The 19,960-nt window shown below is 48.5% G+C and overlaps 1 protein-coding gene across 2 annotated transcripts in view; it reads right to left on the bottom strand.

Moving 5' to 3' along the window:
* LOC128704954 (teneurin-m-like) overlaps positions 1 to 19,960 on the bottom strand; it is a 221,134-nt gene that overhangs the window by 78,429 nt on the left and 122,745 nt on the right. For both annotated transcript variants that reach the window (XM_070105115.1, XM_070105116.1), the window contains exon 9: positions 19,098 to 19,206. In XM_070105115.1, coding sequence (XP_069961216.1) covers positions 19,098 to 19,206 — 109 coding nt within the window. The remainder of the gene's footprint in view (positions 1 to 19,097; positions 19,207 to 19,960) is intronic.

Raw genomic sequence — 19,960 nt, 5'->3', positions numbered from 1 at the left:
AAACTGAGCCTGCGCCTGCTCAGGAGGGGGCTCGCCATCTTGGTTTTGAATTTTGTACAAACGTTGGTGTAATGGTAAGAATTTTTCGTGCTCTAGAGGTTAAAATTGTGTTGACACCTCTCAAATAGGAGGCGAAATTGGTAGATGTGCATTCCTGCATAACTTAAGATATCAGACGACTGGACAAGACAGCTCCAGGAACCTCAGATAAGCTCTCTAGATTTGTGTGTAATTCTGGCCAGCATTATTTTCATAGATTTAGTTAGAGTGAGGTTTTCTGAGTATGATAAACCATACCCCCGGCCGGGATTGAACCCGCGGTCATAGAGTCTCAAAACTCCAGCCCGTTGCGTTAGCCACTAGACCAGCTAGCCACAATAAGATTCATCCAACTAGGTGGCTAATGCGACTGGCTGGAGTTCTGAGACTCTCTGACCTCGGGTTCAATCCCGGCCGGGGGTATGGTTTGTTTGCAATCGTGTCATTACGATTTCTTAAGTCATGTTGACGGCAGTGAAGGGACTTGAGCTAGAGTTCGTCACGGCCACGCTAACTGGAGATTCGTCTGTAAAAACTTGCATTTGTGGTCACAGTGGTGCCTGTGCTAACCTTCCTATGGTGTAGAAATATACCTAGTTGGATGAATCTTATTGTGGCTAGCTGGTCTAGTGGCTAACGCGACGGGCTGGAGTTCTGAGACTATGACCGCGGGTTCAATCCCGGCCGGGGGTATGGTTTGTTTGCAATCGTGTCATTACGATTTCTTGAGTCACTGAGTATGATACATATTAATCTCCAGTCAAACTGGTGAGTGATATTAAGATATATTTTCCTTCTGTTATGTAATTGTGTATATATATAAACATTTATTATTTTTAATATACAGTCCACAAATCTATATATTTACCAGTATTCCTGGTGATGTATATTTCATTTAATTAATAAGTCTAGAGCAACTTGTGGTTATGACAGTGGTAGGTATCGAAGGGGGAATTTTTTGCGACCTAGGTGTCCCAAATTCCTACTTGTCTATGTAACATTGATAAATAATAATTATCTTTGTTATCATTTACTGTTATGTACATAATTAGTTACATTCAGATAAATGCAATTTTTCACAGACCGGGCCGCGGGGGCGTTGACCCCCGGAACTCTCTCCAGGTAAGCTCCAGGTAAACTCACTACTGCCTTGACACACTACTGTCCCTCACTTATGTCTTGACACACTACTGTCCCTCACTTATGTCTTGACACACTACTGTCCCTCACTTATGTCTTGACACACTACTGTCCCTCACTCACTACTGCCTTGACACACTACTGTCCCTTACTACTGTCTTGACACACTACTGCCCCTCACTCACTACTGTCTTGACACACTACTGTCCCTCACTCACTACTGTCTTGACACACTACTGTCCCTCACTCACTACTGCCTTGACACACTACTGTCCCTCACTCACTACTGCCTTGACACACTACTGTCCCTCACTCACTACTGCCTTGACACACTACTGTCCCTCACTCACTACTGTCTTGACACACTACTGTCCCTCACTTATGTCTTGACACACTACTGTCCCTCACTTATGTCTTGACACACTACTGTCCCTCACTTATGTCTTGACACACTACTGTCCCTCACTTATGTCTTGACACACTACTGTCCCTCACTTATGTCTTGACACACTACTGTCTCTCACTCTCTACTGCCCCTGACTCCTACTTTGACACACTACTGTCCCTCACTTATGTCTTAACACACTACTGTCCCTCACTACTGTCTTGACACACTACTGTCCCTCACTCACTACTGTCTTGACACACTACCGTCCCTCACTCACTACTGTCTTGACACACTACTGTCCCTCACTCACTACTGTCTTGACACACTACTGACCCTCACTCACTACTGCCTTGACACACTACTGTCCCTCACTCACTACTGTCTTGACACACTACTGTCCCTCACTCACTACTGCCTTGACACACTACTGTCCCTCACTACTGTCTTGACACACTACTGTCCCTCACTCACTACTGTCTTGACACACTACTGCCCCTCACTACTGTCTTGACACACTACTGTCCCTCACTCACTACTGCCTTGACACACTACTGTCCCTCACTACTGTCTTGACACACTACTGTCCCTCACTCACTACTGTCTTGACACACTACTGCCCCTCACTCACTACTGTCTTGACACACTACTGTCCCTCACTACTGTCTTGACACACTACTGTCCCTCACTCACTACTGTCTTGACACACTACTGCCCCTCACTACTGTCTTGACACACTACTGTCCCTCACTCACTACTGCCTTGACACACTACTGTCCCTCACTACTGTCTTGACACACTACTGTCCCTCACTCACTACTGTCTTGACACACTACTGCCCCTCACTCACTACTGTCTTGACACACTACTGTCCCTCACTACTGTCTTGACACACTACTGTCACTCACTACTGTCTTGACACACTACTGTCCCTCACTCACTACTGTCTTGACACACTACTGCCCCTCACTCACTACTGCCTTGACACACTACTGTCCCTCACTCACTACTGTCTTGACACACTACTGCCCCTCACTCACTACTGTCTTGACACACTACTGTCCCTCACTCACTACTGTCTTGACACACTACTGTCCCTCACTCACTACTGTCTTGACACACTACTGTCCCTCACTACTGTCTTGACACACTACTGTCACTCACTACTGTCTTGACACACTACTGTCCCTCACTCACTACTGTCTTGACACACTACTGACCCTCACTACTGTCTTGACACACTACTGACCCTCACTCACTACTGTCTTGACACACTACTGACTCACTACTGTCTTGACACACTACTGACCCTCACTACTGTCTTGACACACTACTGTCCCTCACTCACTACTGCCTTGACACACTACTGTCCCTCACTCACTACTGTCTTGACACACTACTGTCACTCACTACTGTCTTGACACACTACTGTCCCTCACTCACTACTGTCTTGACACACTACTGTCACTCACTACTGTCTTGACACACTACTGACCCTCACTCACTACTGTCTTGACACACTACTGACCCTCACTACTGTCTTGACACACTACTGCCCCTCACTCACTACTGTCTTGACACACTACTGTCCCTCACTCACTACTGCCTTGACACACTACTGTCCCTCACTCACTACTGTCTTGACACACTACTGTCCCTCACTCACTACTGTCTTGACACACTACTGTCCCTCACTCACTACTGTCTTGACACACTACTGCCCCTCACTCACTACTGTCTTGACACACTACTGTCCCTCACTCACTACTGTCTTGACACACTACTGTCCCTCACTCACTACTGTCTTGACACACTACTGTCCCTCACTCACTACTGTCTTGACACACTACTGTCCCTCACTCACTACTGTCTTGACACACTACTGTCCCTCACTCACTACTGTCTTGACACACTACTGTCCCTCACTACTGTCTTGACACACTACTGTCCCTCACTCACTACTGTCTTGACACACTACTGTCCCTCACTCACTACTGTCTTGACACACTACTGTCCCTCACTCACTACTGTCTTGACACACTACTGTCCCTCACTCACTACTGTCTTGACACACTACTGTCCCTCACTCACTACTGTCTTGACACACTACTGTCCCTCACTCACTACTGTCTTGACACACTACTGTCCCTCACTCACTACTGTCTTGACACACTACTGTCCCTCACTTATGTCTTGACACACTACTGTCCCTCACTCACTACTGTCTTGACACACTACTGTCCCTCACTTATGTCTTGACACACTACTGTCCCTCACTACTGTCCCTCACTTATGTCTTGACACACTACTGTCTTCACACACTACTGTCCCTCACTACTGTCTTGACACAATACTGTCCCTCACTCACTACTGTCTTGACACACTACTGTCCCTCACTCACTACTGTCTTGACACACTACTGTCCCTCACTCACTACTGTCTTGACACACTACTGTCCCTCACTCACTACTGTCTTGACACACTACTGTCCCTCACTCACTACTGTCTTGACACACTACTGTCCCTCACTCACTACTGTCTTGACACACTACTGACCCTCACTCACTACTGTCTTGACACACTACTGTCCCTCACTCACTACTGTCTTGACACACTACTGTCCCTCACTCACTACTGTCTTGACACACTACTGTCCCTCACTCACTACTGTCTTGACACACTACTGTCCCTCACTTATGTCTTGACACACTACTGTCCCTCACTACTGTCCCTCACTTATGTCTTGACACACTACTGTCTTCACACACTACTGTCCCTCACTACTGTCTTGACACAATACTGTCCCTCACTCACTACTGTCTTGACACACTACTGTCCCTCACTCACTACTGTCTTGACACACTACTGTCCCTCACTCACTACTGTCTTGACACACTACTGTCCCTCACTACTGTCTTGACACACTACTGTCCCTCACTCACTACTGTCTTGACACACTACTGTCCCTCACTACTGTCTTGACACACTACTGTCCCTCACTCACTACTGTCTTGACACACTACTGTCCCTCACTACTGTCTTGACACACTACTGTCCCTCACTCACTACTGTCTTGACACACTACTGTCCCTCACTACTGTCTTGACACACTACTGTCCCTCACTCACTACTGTCTTGACACACTACTGTCCCTCACTACTGTCTTGACACACTACTGTCCCTCACTCACTACTGTCTTGACACACTACTGTCCCTCACTCACTACTGTCTTGACACACTACTGTCCCTCACTCACTACTGTCTTGACACACTACTGTCCCTCACTCACTACTGTCTTGACACACTACTGCCCCTCACTCACTACTGTCTTGACACACTACTGTCCCTCACTCACTACTGTCTTGACACACTACTGTCCCTCACTCACTACTGTCTTGACACACTACTGTCCCTCACTACTGTCTTGACACACTACTGTCACTCACTACTGTCTTGACACACTACTGTCCCTCACTCACTACTGCCTTGACACACTACTGTCCCTCACTACTGTCTTGACACACTACTGTCACTCACTCACTACTGTCTTGACACACTACTGTCCCTCACTACTGTCTTGACACACTACTGTCCCTCACTCACTACTGTCTTGACACACTACTGTCCCTCACTCACTACTGTCTTGACACACTACTGTCCCTCACTCACTACTGTCTTGACACACTATTGTCCCTCACTCACAACAGTCTTGACACACTACTGCCTTGACACACTACTGTCCCTCACTTATGTCTTGACACACTACTGTCCCTCACTCACTACTGTCTTGACACACTACTGTCCCTCACTCACTACTGCCTTGACACACTACTGTCCCTCACTCACTACTGTCTTGACACACTACTGTCCCTCACTCACTACTACCTTGACACACTACTGTCCCTCACTCACTACTGTCTTGACACACTACTGTCCCTCACTCACTACTGCCTTGACACACTACTGTCCCTCACTCACTACTGTCTTGACACACTACTGACCCTCACTCACTACTGTCTTGACACACTACTGTCTCACCTGTCTTGACACTCACTACTGTCTTGACACACTACTGTCCCTCACTACTGTCTTGACACACTACTGTCACTCACTACTGTCTTGACACACTACTGTCCCTCACTCACTACTGCCTTGACACACTACTGTCCCTCACTACTGTCTTGACACACTACTGTCACTCACTACTGTCTTGACACACTACTGTCCCTCACTCACTACTGTCTTGACACACTACTGTCCCTCACTACTGTCTTGACACACTACTGTCCCTCACTCACTACTGTCTTGACTACTGTCCCTCACTACTGTCTTGACACACTACTGTCCCTCACTCACTACTGTCTTGACACACTACTGTCCCTCACTACTGTCTTGACACACTACTGTCACTCACTACTGTCTTGACACACTACTGTCCCTCACTCACTACTGTCTTGACACACTACTGTCCCTCACTACTGTCTTGACACACTACTGTCACTCACTACTGTCTTGACACACTACTGTCCCTCACTACTGTCTTGACACACTACTGTCACTCACTACTGTCTTGACACACTACTGTCCCTCACTACTGTCTTGACACACTACTGTCACTCACTACTGTCTTGACACACTACTGTCCCTCACTCACTACTGCCTTGACACACTACTGTCCCTCACTCACTACTGTCTTGACACACTACTGTCCCTCACTCACTACTGTCTTGACACACTACTGTCCCTCACTCACTACTGTCTTGACACACTACTGTCCCTCACTCACTACTGTCTTGACACACTACTGTCCCTCACTCACTACTGTCTTGACACACTACTGTCTGTCACTCACTACTGTCTTGACACACTACTGTCCCTCACTACTGTCTTGACACACTACTGTCACTCACTACTGTCTTGACACACTACTGTCCCTCACTCACTACTGCCTTGACACACTACTGTCCCTCACTCACTACTGTCTTGACACACTACTGTCCCTCACTCACTACTGCCTTGACACACTACTGCCCCTCACTACTGCCTTGACACACTACTGTCCCTCACTCACTACTGTCTTGACACACTACTGTCCCTCACTCACTACTGTCTTGACACACTACTGTCCCTCACTCACTACTGTCTTGACACACTACTGTCCCTCACTCACTACTGTCTTGACACACTACTGTCCCTCACTCACTACTGTCTTGACACACTACTGTCCCTCACTCACTACTGTCTTGACACACTACTGTCCCTCACTCACTACTGTCTTGACACACTACTGTCCCTCACTCACTACTGTCTTGACACACTACTGTCCCTCACTCACTACTGTCTTGACACACTACTGTCCCTCACTCACTACTGTCTTGACACACTACTGTCCCTCACTCACTACTGTCTTGACACACTACTGTCCCTCACTCACTACTGTCTTGACACACTACTGTCCCTCACTCACTACTGTCTTGACACACTACTGACCCTCACTCACTACTGTCTTGACACACTACTGACCCTCACTACTGTCTTGACACACTACTGTCCCTCACTCACTACTGCCTTGACACACTACTGTCCCTCACTCACTACTGTCTTGACACACTACTGTCACTCACTACTGTCTTGACACACTACTGTCCCTCACTCACTACTGCCTTGACACACTACTGTCCCTCACTCACTACTGCCTTGACACACTACTGTCCCTCACTCACTACTGTCTTGACACACTACTGTCCCTCACTCACTACTGTCTTGACACACTACTGTCCCTCACTCACTACTGTCTTGACACACTACTGTCCCTCACTCACTACTGTCTTGACACACTACTGTCCCTCTGTCTTGACACACTACTGTCCCTCACTCACTACTGTCTTGACACACTACTGTCCCTCACTACTGTCTTGACACACTACTGTCCCTCACTCACTACTGACTTGACACACTACTGTCCCTCACTCACTACTGTCTTGACACACTACTGTCCCACTACTGTCTTGACACACTACTGTCCCTCACTCACTGTCTTGACACACTACTGTCCCTCACTCACTACTGTCTTGACACACTACTGTCCCTCACTCACTACTGCCTTGACACACTACTGTCCCTCACTCACTACTGCCTTGACACACTACTGTCCCTCACTCACTACTGTCTTGACACACTACTGTCCCTCACTCACTACTGTCTTGACACACTACTGTCCCTCACTCACTACTGTCTTGACACACTACTGCCCCTCACTCACTACTGTCTTGACACACTACTGTCCCTCACTCACTACTGTCTTGACACACTACTGTCCCACTCACTACTGTCTTGACACACTACTATCCTTCACTCACTACTGTCCTTCACTCACTACTGTCCTTCACTCACTACTGTCCTTCACTCACTACTGTCCTTCACTCACTACTGTCCTTCACTCACTACTGTCCTTCACTCACTACTGTCCTTCACTCACTACTGTCCTTCACTCACTACTGTCCTTCACTCACTACTATCCTTCACTCACTACTATCCTTCACTCACTACTATCCTTCACTCACTACTGCCTTGACACACTACTGCCCCTCACTACTGTCTTGACACACTACTGTCCCTCACTCACTACTGTCTTGACACACTACTGTCCCTCACTACTACCTTGACACACTACTGTCCCTCACTCACTACTGTCTTGACACACTACTGTCCCTCACTCACTACTGCCTTGACACACTACTGTCCCTCACTCACTACTGTCTTGACACACTACTGTCCCTCACTCACTACTGTCTTGACACACTACTGTCCCTCACTCACTACTGTCTTGACACACTACTGTCCCTCACTCACTACTGTCTTGACACACTACTGTCCCTCACTACTGTCTTGACACACTACTGTCCCTCACTCACTACTGCCTTGACACACTACTGTCCCTCACTCACTACTGTCTTAACACACTACTGTCCCTCACTCACTACTGTCTTGACACAGTACTGACCCTCACTCACTACTGTCTTGACACACTACTGTCCCTCACTCACTACTGCCTTGATACACTACTGTCCCTCACTCATTACTGTCTTAACACACTACTGTCCCTCACTCACTACTGTCTTGAAACACTACTGTCCCTCACTCACTACTGTCTTGAAACACTACTATCCCTCACTCACTACTGTCTTGACACACTACTGCCCCTCACTCACTACTGTCTTGACACACTACTGTCCCTCACTACTACCTTGACACACTACTGTCCCTCACTCACTACTGCCTTGACACACTACTGTCCCTCACTCACTACTGTCTTGACACACTACTGTCCCTCACTCACTACTGTCTTGACACACTACTGTCCCTCACTCACTACTGTCTTGACACACTACTGTCCCTCACTCACTACTGTCTTGACACACTACTGTCCCTCACTCACTACTGCCTTGACACACTACTGCCCCTCACTACTGTCTTGACACACTACTGTCCCTCACTCACTACTGTCTTGACACACTACTGTCCCTCACTACTGTCTTGACACACTACTGTCCCTCACTACTGTCTTGACACACTACTGTCCCTCACTCACTACTGTCTTGACACACTACTGTCCCTCACTCACTACTGTCTTGACACACTACTGTCCCTCACTCACACTACTGTCCCTCACTTGACACACTACTGTCCCTCACTACTACTGTCTTGACACACTACTGTCCCTCACTCACTACTGTCTTGACACACTACTGTCCCTCACTCACTACTGCCTTGACACACTACTGTCACCTGTCTTGACACACTACTGTCCCTCACTACTGTCTTGACACACTACTGTCCCTCACTCACTACTGCCTTGACTACTGTCTTGACACACTACTGTCCCCTCACTACTGTCTTGACACACTACTGTCCCTCACTCACTACTGACACACTACTGTCCCTCACTCACTACTGTCTTGACACACTACTGACACACTACTGTCCCTCACTCACTACTGTCTTGACACACTACTGTCCCTCACTCACTACTGTCTTGACACACTACTGTCCCTCACTCACTACTGTCTTGACACACTACTGCCCCTCACTCACTACTGTCTTGACACACTACTGTCCCTCACTCACTACTGCCTTGACACACTACTGTCCCTCACTCACTACTGTCTTGACACACTACTGTCCCTCACTACTGTCTTGACACACTACTGCCCCTCACTCACTACTGTCTTGACACTACTACTGTCACCTCACTACTGTCACCTCACTACTGTCTTGACACACTACTGTCCCTCACTCACTACTGTCTTGACACACTACTGTCCCTCACTACTGTCTTGACACACTACTGTCCCTCACTCACTACTGTCTTGACACACTACTGTCCCTCACTCACTACTGTCTTGACACACTACTGTCCCTCGCTCACTACTGTCTTGACACACTACTGTCCCTCACTCACTACTGTCTTGACACACTACTGTCCCTCACTCACTACTGTCTTGACACACTACTGTCCCTCACTCACTACTGTCTTGACACACTACTGTCCCTCGCTCACTACTGTCTTGACACACTACTGTCCCTCACTCACTACTGTCTTGACACACTACTGTCCCTCACTCACTACTGTCTTGACACACTACTGCCCCTCACTCACTACTGTCTTGACACACTACTGTCCCTCACTCACTACTGCCTTGACACACTACTGTCCCTCACTCACTACTGCCTTGACACACTACTGTCCCTCACTCACTACTGCCTTGACACACTACTGTCCCTCACTCACTACTGTCTTGACACACTACTGCCCCTCACTCACTACTGTCTTGACACACTACTGTCCCTCACTCACTACTGTCTTGACACACTACTGTCCCTCACTCACTACTGTCTTGACACACTACTGTCCCTCACTACTGTCTTGACACACTACTGTCCCTCACTCACTACTGTCTTGACACACTACTGTCCCTCACTCACTACTGTCTTGACACACTACTGTCCCTCACTCACTACTGTCTTGACACACTACTGTCCCTCACTCACTACTGCCTTGACACACTACTGTCCCTCACTCACTACTGCCTTGACACACTACTGTCCCTCACTACTGTCTTGACACACTACTGTCCCTCACTCACTACTGTCTTGACACACTACTGTCCCTCACTACTGTCTTGACACACTACTGTCCCTCACTCACTACTGTCTTGACACACTACTGTCCCTCACTACTGTCTTGACACACTACTGTCCCTCACTACTGTCTTGACACACTACTGTCCCTCACTCACTACTGTCTTGACACACTACTGTCCCTCACTCACTACTGTCTTGACACACTACTGTCCCTCACTCACTACTGCCTTGACACACTACTGTCCCTCACTCACTACTGTCTTGACACACTACTGTCCCTCACTCACTACTGCCTTGACACACTACTGTCCCTCACTACTGTCTTGACACACTACTGTCCCTCACTCACTACTGCCTTGACACACTACTGTCCCTCACTACTGTCTTGACACACTACTGTCCCTCACTACTGTCTTGACACACTACTGTCCCTCACTCACTACTGTCTTGACACACTACTGTCCCTCACTCACTACTGTCTTGACACACTACTGTCCCTCACTACTGTCTTGACACACTACTGTCCCTCACTCACTACTGTCTTGACACACTACTGTCCCTCACTCACTACTGTCTTGACACACTACTGTCCCTCACTACTGTCTTGACACACTACTGTCCCTCACTCACTACTGTCTTGACACACTACTGTCCCTCACTCACTACTGTCTTGACACACTACTGTCCCTCACTCACTACTGTCTTGACACACTACTGTCCCTCACTCACTACTGCCTTGACACACTACTGTCCCTCACTCACTACTGCCTTGACACACTACTGTCCCTCACTACTGTCTTGACACACTACTGTCCCTCACTCACTACTGTCTTGACACACTACTGTCCCTCACTACTGTCTTGACACACTACTGTCCCTCACTCACTACTGTCTTGACACACTACTGTCCCTCACTACTGTCTTGACACACTACTGTCCCTCACTACTGTCTTGACACACTACTGTCCCTCACTCACTACTGTCTTGACACACTACTGTCCCTCACTCACTACTGTCTTGACACACTACTGTCCCTCACTCACTACTGCCTTGACACACTACTGTCCCTCACTCACTACTGTCTTGACACACTACTGTCCCTCACTCACTACTGCCTTGACACACTACTGTCCCTCACTACTGTCTTGACACACTACTGTCCCTCACTCACTACTGCCTTGACACACTACTGTCCCTCACTACTGTCTTGACACACTACTGTCCCTCACTACTGTCTTGACACACTACTGTCCCTCACTCACTACTGTCTTGACACACTACTGTCCCTCACTCACTACTGTCTTGACACACTACTGTCCCTCACTCACTACTGCCTTGACACACTACTGTCCCTCACTACTGTCTTGACACACTACTGTCCCTCACTACTGTCTTGACACACTACTGTCCCTCACTCACTACTGCCTTGACACACTACTGCCCCTCACTACTGTCTTGACACACTACTGTCCCTCACTACTGTCTTGACACACTACTGCCCCTCACTACTGTCTTGACACACTACTGTCCCTCACTCACTACTGCCTTGACACACTACTGTCCCTCACTACTGTCTTGACACACTACTGTCCCTCACTCACTACTGCCTTGACACACTACTGTCCCTCACTCACTACTGTCTTGACACACTACTGTCCCTCACTCACTACTGTCTTGACACACTACTGCCCCTCACTCACTACTGTCTTGACACACTACTGTCCCTCACTCACTACTGTCTTGACACACTACTGTCCCTCACTCACTACTGCCTTGACACACTACTGTCCCTCACTCACTACTGCCTTGACACACTACTGTCCCTCACTCACTACTGCCTTGACACACTACTGTCCCTCACTACTGTCTTGACACACTACTGTCCCTCACTACTGTCTTGACACACTACTGTCCCTCACTCACTACTGTCTTGACACACTACTGTCCCTCACTACTGTCTTGACACACTACTGTCCCTCACTACTGTCTTGACACACTACTGTCCCTCACTCACTACTGTCTTGACACACTACTGTCCCTCACTACTGTCTTGACACACTACTGCCCCTCACTCACTACTGTCTTGACACACTACTGACCCTCACTCACTACTGTCTTGACACACTACTGTCCCTCACTCACTACTGCCTTGACACACTACTGTCCCTCACTCACTACTGTCTTGACACACTACTGTCCCTCACTCACTACTGTCTTGACACACTACTGTCCCTCACTACTGTCTTGACACACTACTGTCCCTCACTCACTACTGTCTTGACACACTACTGCCCCTCACTCACTACTGTCTTGACACACTACTGTCCCTCACTCACTACTGTCTTGACACACTACTGCCCCTCACTCACTACTGTCTTGACACACTACTGTCCCTCACTCACTACTGTCTTGACACACTACTGTCCCTCACTCACTACTGTCTTGACACACTACTGCCCCTCACTCACTACTGTCTTGACACACTACTGTCCCTCGCTCACTACTGTCTTGACACACTACTGTCCCTCACTCACTACTGTCTTGACACACTACTGTCCCTCACTACTGTCTTGACACACTACTGTCACTCACTACTGTCTTCACACACTACTGTCACTCACTACTGTCTTGACACACTACTGTCACTCACTACTGTCTTGACACACTACTGTCACTCACTACTGTCTTCACACACTACTGTCCCTCACTACTGTCTTGACACACTACTGTCACTCACTCACTACTGTCTTGACACACTACTGTCCCTCACTCACTACTGTCTTGACACACTACTGCCCCTCACTCACTACTGTCTTGACACACTACTGTCCCTCACTCACTACTGTCTTGACACACTACTGCCCCTCACTCACTACTGTCTTGACACACTACTGCCCCTCACTCACTACTGTCTTGACACACTACTGCCCCTCACTCACTACTGTCTTGACACACTACTGTCCCTCACTCACTACTGTCTTGACACACTACTGTCCCTCACTCACTACTGTCTTGACACACTACTGCCCCTCACTCACTACTGTCTTGACACACTACTGCCCCTCACTCACTACTGTCTTGACACACTACTGTCCCTCACTCACTACTGTCTTGACACACTACTGCCCCTCACTCACTACTGTCTTGACACACTACTGTCCCTCACTCACTACTGTCTTGACACACTACTGCCCCTCACTCACTACTGTCTTGACACACTACTGTCCCTCACTCACTACTGCCTTGACACACTACTGTCCCTCACTCACTACTGTCTTGACACACTACTGCCCCTCACTCACTACTGTCTTGACACACTACTGTCCCTCACTCACTACTGTCTTGACACACTACTGCCCCTCACTCACTACTGTCTTGACACACTACTGTCCCTCACTACTGTCTTGACACACTACTGCCCCTCACTCACTACTGTCTTGACACACTACTGCCCCTCACTCACTACTGTCTTGACACACTACTGTCCCTCACTACTGTCTTGACACACTACTGTCCCTCACTCATTACTGTATTGACACACTACTGTCCCTCACTACTGTCTTGACACACTACTGTCCCTCACTACTGTCTTGACACACTACTGTCCCTCACTACTGTCTTGACACACTACTGCCCCTCACTCACTACTGTCTTGACACACTACTGTCCCTCACTACTGTCTTGACACACTACTGCCCCTCACTCACTACTGTCTTGACACACTACTGTCCCTCACTCACTACTGTCTTGACACACTACTGCCCCTCACTCACTACTGTCTTGACACACTACTGTCCCTCACTCACTACTGCCTTGACACACTACTGTCCCTCGCTCACTACTGCCTTGACACACTACTGTCCCTCACTACTGTCTTGACACACTACTGTCCCTCACTACTGTCTTGACACACTACTGCCCCTCACTCACTACTGTCTTGACACACTACTGTCCCTCACTCACTACTGTCTTGACACACTACTGTCCCTCACTCACTACTGCCTTGACACACTACTGTCCCTCGCTCACTACTGCCTTGACACACTACTGTCCCTCACTACTGTCTTGACACACTACTGCCCCTCACTCACTACTGCCTTGACACACTACTGCCCCTCACTCACTACTGCCTTGACACACTACTGTCCCTCACTCACTACTGTCTTGACACACTACTGTCCCTCACTCACTACTGCCTTGACACACTACTGTCCCTCACTCACTACTGTCTTGACACACTACTGTCCCTCACTCACTACTGCCTTGACACACTACTGTCCCTCACTACTGTCTTGACACACTACTGTCCCTCACTACTGTCTTGACACACTACTGTCACTCACTACTGTCTTGACACACTACTGCCCCTCACTCACTACTGTCTTGACACACTACTGCCCCTCACTCACTACTGTCTTGACACACTACTGTCCCTCACTCACTACTGTCTTGACACACTACTGTCCCTCACTCACTACTGTCTTGACACACTACTGCCCCTCACTCACTACTGTCTTGACACACTACTGTCCCTCACTCACTACTGTCTTGACACACTACTGTCCCTCACTCACTACTGTCTTGACACACTACTGCCCCTCACTCACTACTGTCTTGACACACTACTGTCCCTCACTCACTACTGCCTTGACACACTACTGTCCCTCACTCACTACTGCCTTGACACACTACTGTCCCTCACTCACTACTGCCTTGACACACTACTGTCCCTCACTCACTACTGCCTTGACACACTACTGTCCCTCACTCACTACTGTCTTGACACACTACTGTCCCTCACTCACTACTGTCTTGACACACTACTGTCCCTCACTACTGTCTTGACACACTACTGTCCCTCACTCATTACTCTCTTGACACACTACTGTCCCTCACTCATTACTCTCTTGACACACTACTGTCCCTCACTCACTACTGTCTTGACACACTACTGTCCCTCACTCACTACTGCCTTGACACACTACTGTCCCTCACTCACTACTGTCTTGACACACTACTGTCCCTCACTCACTACTGTCTTGACACACTACTGTCCCTCACTACTGTCTTGACACACTACTGTCCCTCACTCACTACTGTCTTGACACACTACTGCCCCTCACTCACTACTGTCTTGACACACTACTGCCCCTCACTCACTACTGTCTTGACACACTACTGCCCCTCACTCACTACTGTCTTGACACACTACTGTCCCTCACTCACTACTGTCTTGACACACTATTGTCCCTCACTCACAACCGTCTTGACACACTACTGTCTTGACACACTACTGCCCCTCACTCACTACTGCCTTGACACACTACTGACCCTCACTCACTACTGCCTTGACACACTACTGTCCCTCACTCACTACTGTCTTGACACACTACTGTCTTGACACACTACTGTCCCTCACTACTGTCTTGACACACTACTGTCCCTCACTCACTACTGTCTTGACACACTACTGCCCCTCACTCACTACTGTCTTGACACACTACTGTCCCTCACTCACTACTGTCTTGACACACTACTGCCCCTCACTCACTACTGTCTTGACACACTACTGTCCCTCACTCACTACTGTCTTGACACACTACTGCCCCTCACTCACTACTGTCTTGACACACTACTGTCCCTCACTCACTACTGTCTTGACACACTACTGTCCCTCACTCACTACTGTCTTGACACACTACTGCCCCTCACTCACTACTGTCTTGACACACTACTGTCCCTCACTCACTACTGTCTTGACACACTACTGTCCCTCACTCACTACTGTCTTGACACACTACTGTCCCTCACTCACTACTGTCTTGACACACTACTGCCCCTCAGTCACTACTGTCTTGACACACTACTGTCCCTCACTCACTACTGTCTTGACACACTACTGCCCCTCACTCACTACTGTCTTGACACACTACTGTCTTGACACACTACTGTCCCTCACTACTGTCTTGACACACTACTGTCCCTCACTCACTACTGTCTTGACACACTACTGCCCCTCACTCACTACTGTCTTGACACACTACTGTCCCTCACTCACTACTGTCTTGACACACTACTGCCCCTCACTCACTACTGTCTTGACACACTACTGTCCCTCACTCACTACTGTCTTGACACACTACTGCCCCTCACTCACTACTGTCTTGACACACTACTGTCCCTCACTACTGTCTTGACACACTACTGTCCCTCACTCACTACTGTCTTGACACACTACTGTCCCTCACTCACTACTGTCTTGACACACTACTGCCCCTCACTCACTACTGTCTTGACACACTACTGCCCCTCACTCACTACTGTCTTGACACACTACTGCCCCTCACTCACTACTGTCTTGACACACTACTGTCCCTCACTCACTACTGTCTTGACACACTACTGCCCCTCACTCACTACTGTCTTGACACACTACTGCCCCTCACTCACTACTGTCTTGACACACTACTGCCCCTCACTCACTACTGTCTTGACACACTACTGTCCCTCACTCACTACTGTCTTGACACACTACTGCCCCTCACTCACTACTGTCTTGACACACTACTGTCCCTCACTCACTACTGTCTTGACACACTACTGTCCCTCACTCACTACTGTCTTGACACACTACTGTCCCTCACTCACTACTGTCTTGACACACTACTGCCCCTCACTCACTACTGCCTTGACACACTACTGCCCCTCACTCACTACTGTCTTGACACACTACTGTCCCTCACTCACTACTGTCTTGACACACTACTGTCCCTCACTCACTGCTGCCTTGACACACTACTGTCCCTCACTCACTGCTGCCTTGACACACTACTGTCCCTCACTCACTACTGCCTTGACACACTACTGTCCCTCACTCACTACTGTCTTGACACACTACTGTCCCTCACTCACTACTGTCTTGACACACTACTGCCCCTCACTCACTACTGTCTTGACACACTACTGTCCCTCACTCACTACTGTCTTGACACACTACTGTCCCTCACTCACTACTGTCTTGACACACTACTGTCCCTCACTCACTACTGTCTTGACACACTACTGCCCCTCACTCACTACTGTCTTGACACACTACTGTCCCTCACTCACTACTGTCTTGACACACTACTGTCCCTCACTCACTACTGTCTTGACACACTACTGTCCCTCACTCACTACTGTCTTGACACACTACTGCCCCTCACTCACTACTGTCTTGACACACTACTGTCCCTCACTCACTACTGTCTTGACACACTACTGTCCCTCACTCACTACTGTCTTGACACACTACTGTCCCTCACTCACTACTGTCTTGACACACTACTGTCCCTCACTCACTACTGTCTTGACACACTACTGCCCCTCACTCACTACTGCCTTGACACACTACTGCCCCTCACTCACTACTGTCTTGACACACTACTGTCTTGACACACTACTGTCCCTCACTACTGTCTTGACACACTACTGCCCCTCACTCACTACTGTCTTGACACACTACTGTCCCTCACTCACTACTGTCTTGACACACTACTGTCCCTCACTCACTACTGTCTTGACACACTACTGTCCCTCACTCACTACTGTCTTGACACACTACTGCCCCTCACTCACTACTGCCTTGACACACTACTGCCCCTCACTCACTACTGCCTTGACACACTACTGTCCCTCACTACTGTCTTGACACACTACTGTCCCTCACTCACTACTGTCTTGACACACTACTGTCCCTCACTCACTACTGTCTTGACACACTACTGTCCCTCACTCACTACTGTCTTGACACACTACTGTCCCTCACTCACTACTGTCTTGACACACTACTGTCCCTCACTCACTACTGTCTTGACACACTACTGTCCCTCACTCACTACTGTCTTGACACACTACTGTCCCTCACTCACTACTGTCTTGACACACTACTGTCCCTCACTCACTACTGTCTTGACACACTACTGTCCCTCACTCACTACTGTCTTGACACACTACTGCCCCTCACTACTGTCTTGACACACTACTGTCCCTCACTCACTACTGTCTTGACACACTACTGCCCCTCACTCACTACTGCCTTGACACACTACTGTCCCTCACTCACTACTGTCTTGACACACTACTGTCCCTCACTCGTAGCTTGACAGTACCACTGTCTGCTTGGCAGTACCATTGTGTACTTGACAGTGCCACCGTGGGGCTGATCCGATGAAGAGGAAGAGTACCATCAGTTCCCTGGATCAAGAGCCCCCAACACTGCTTCACAACACACCTAAATCTTATTTCAACCAACGGGCCCCGCCCACATATTACCCCATCCAAAACTGCTGCATCGCCAGCCCCAAGTCCTGCCCTCTGGTGGGCAAAACATGGCATTTAACTAACCCACCTTGCGTCACACAGTTTCTCGAGGCAGTTGTCACCTTTCCAGCCCTCGTCACAGGCACAGGCATCGTTCTCACAGATACCGTGAAGACCACAGTCCAGTGAACATGATTCTGTAAGTAAGTAGCAGTCTTAGTGATGTGTGAGACTGGTAACTGAGACACGTGATACACCTAGGTGTTGGTTAGATACGTAGGTGTTGATGATACACCTAGGTGTTGGTTAGACACGTAGGTGTTGATGAGTGAGATACCTAGGTGTTGATAAGTGAGACACCTAGGTGTTGATGAGTGAGACACCTAGGTGTAGATGAGACACCTAGGTGTAGATAAGTGAGACACCTAGGTGTAGATAAGTGAGACACCTAGGTGTTGGTTAGACACCCAGGTGTTGATTATACACCTAGGTGTTGGTTAGACACCTAGGTGTTGATGATGCACCTAGGTGTTGGTTAGACACCTAGGTGTTGATACACCTAGGTGTTGGTTAGATAAGTAGGTGTTGATGATACGCCTAGATGTTGGTTAGACACGTAGGTGTTGATGATACACCTAGGTGTTGGTTAGACACCTAAGTGTTGATACACCTAGGTGTTGGTTAGACACCTAGGTGTTGATGAGTGAGACACCTAGGTGTTGATAAGTGAGACACCTAAGTGTTGATAAGTGAGACACCTAGGTGTTGATAAGTGAGACACCTAGGTGTTATGTGAGACACCTAGGTGTTGATAAGTGAGACACCTAGGTGTTGATGATACACCTAGGTGTTGGTTAGACACGTAGGTGTTGATGATACACCTAGGTGTTGGTTAGACACCTAAGTGTTGATACACCTAGGTGTTGGTTAGACACCTAGGTGTTGATGAGT

This window comes from Cherax quadricarinatus, chromosome 97 (genome assembly GCF_038502225.1).
Source record: "Cherax quadricarinatus isolate ZL_2023a chromosome 97, ASM3850222v1, whole genome shotgun sequence".
Lineage (NCBI taxonomy): Eukaryota > Metazoa > Arthropoda > Malacostraca > Decapoda > Parastacidae > Cherax > Cherax quadricarinatus.
The sequence above is the reverse complement of the archived record's forward strand: the minus strand, read 5'-3'. Positions and strand labels throughout refer to the sequence as shown.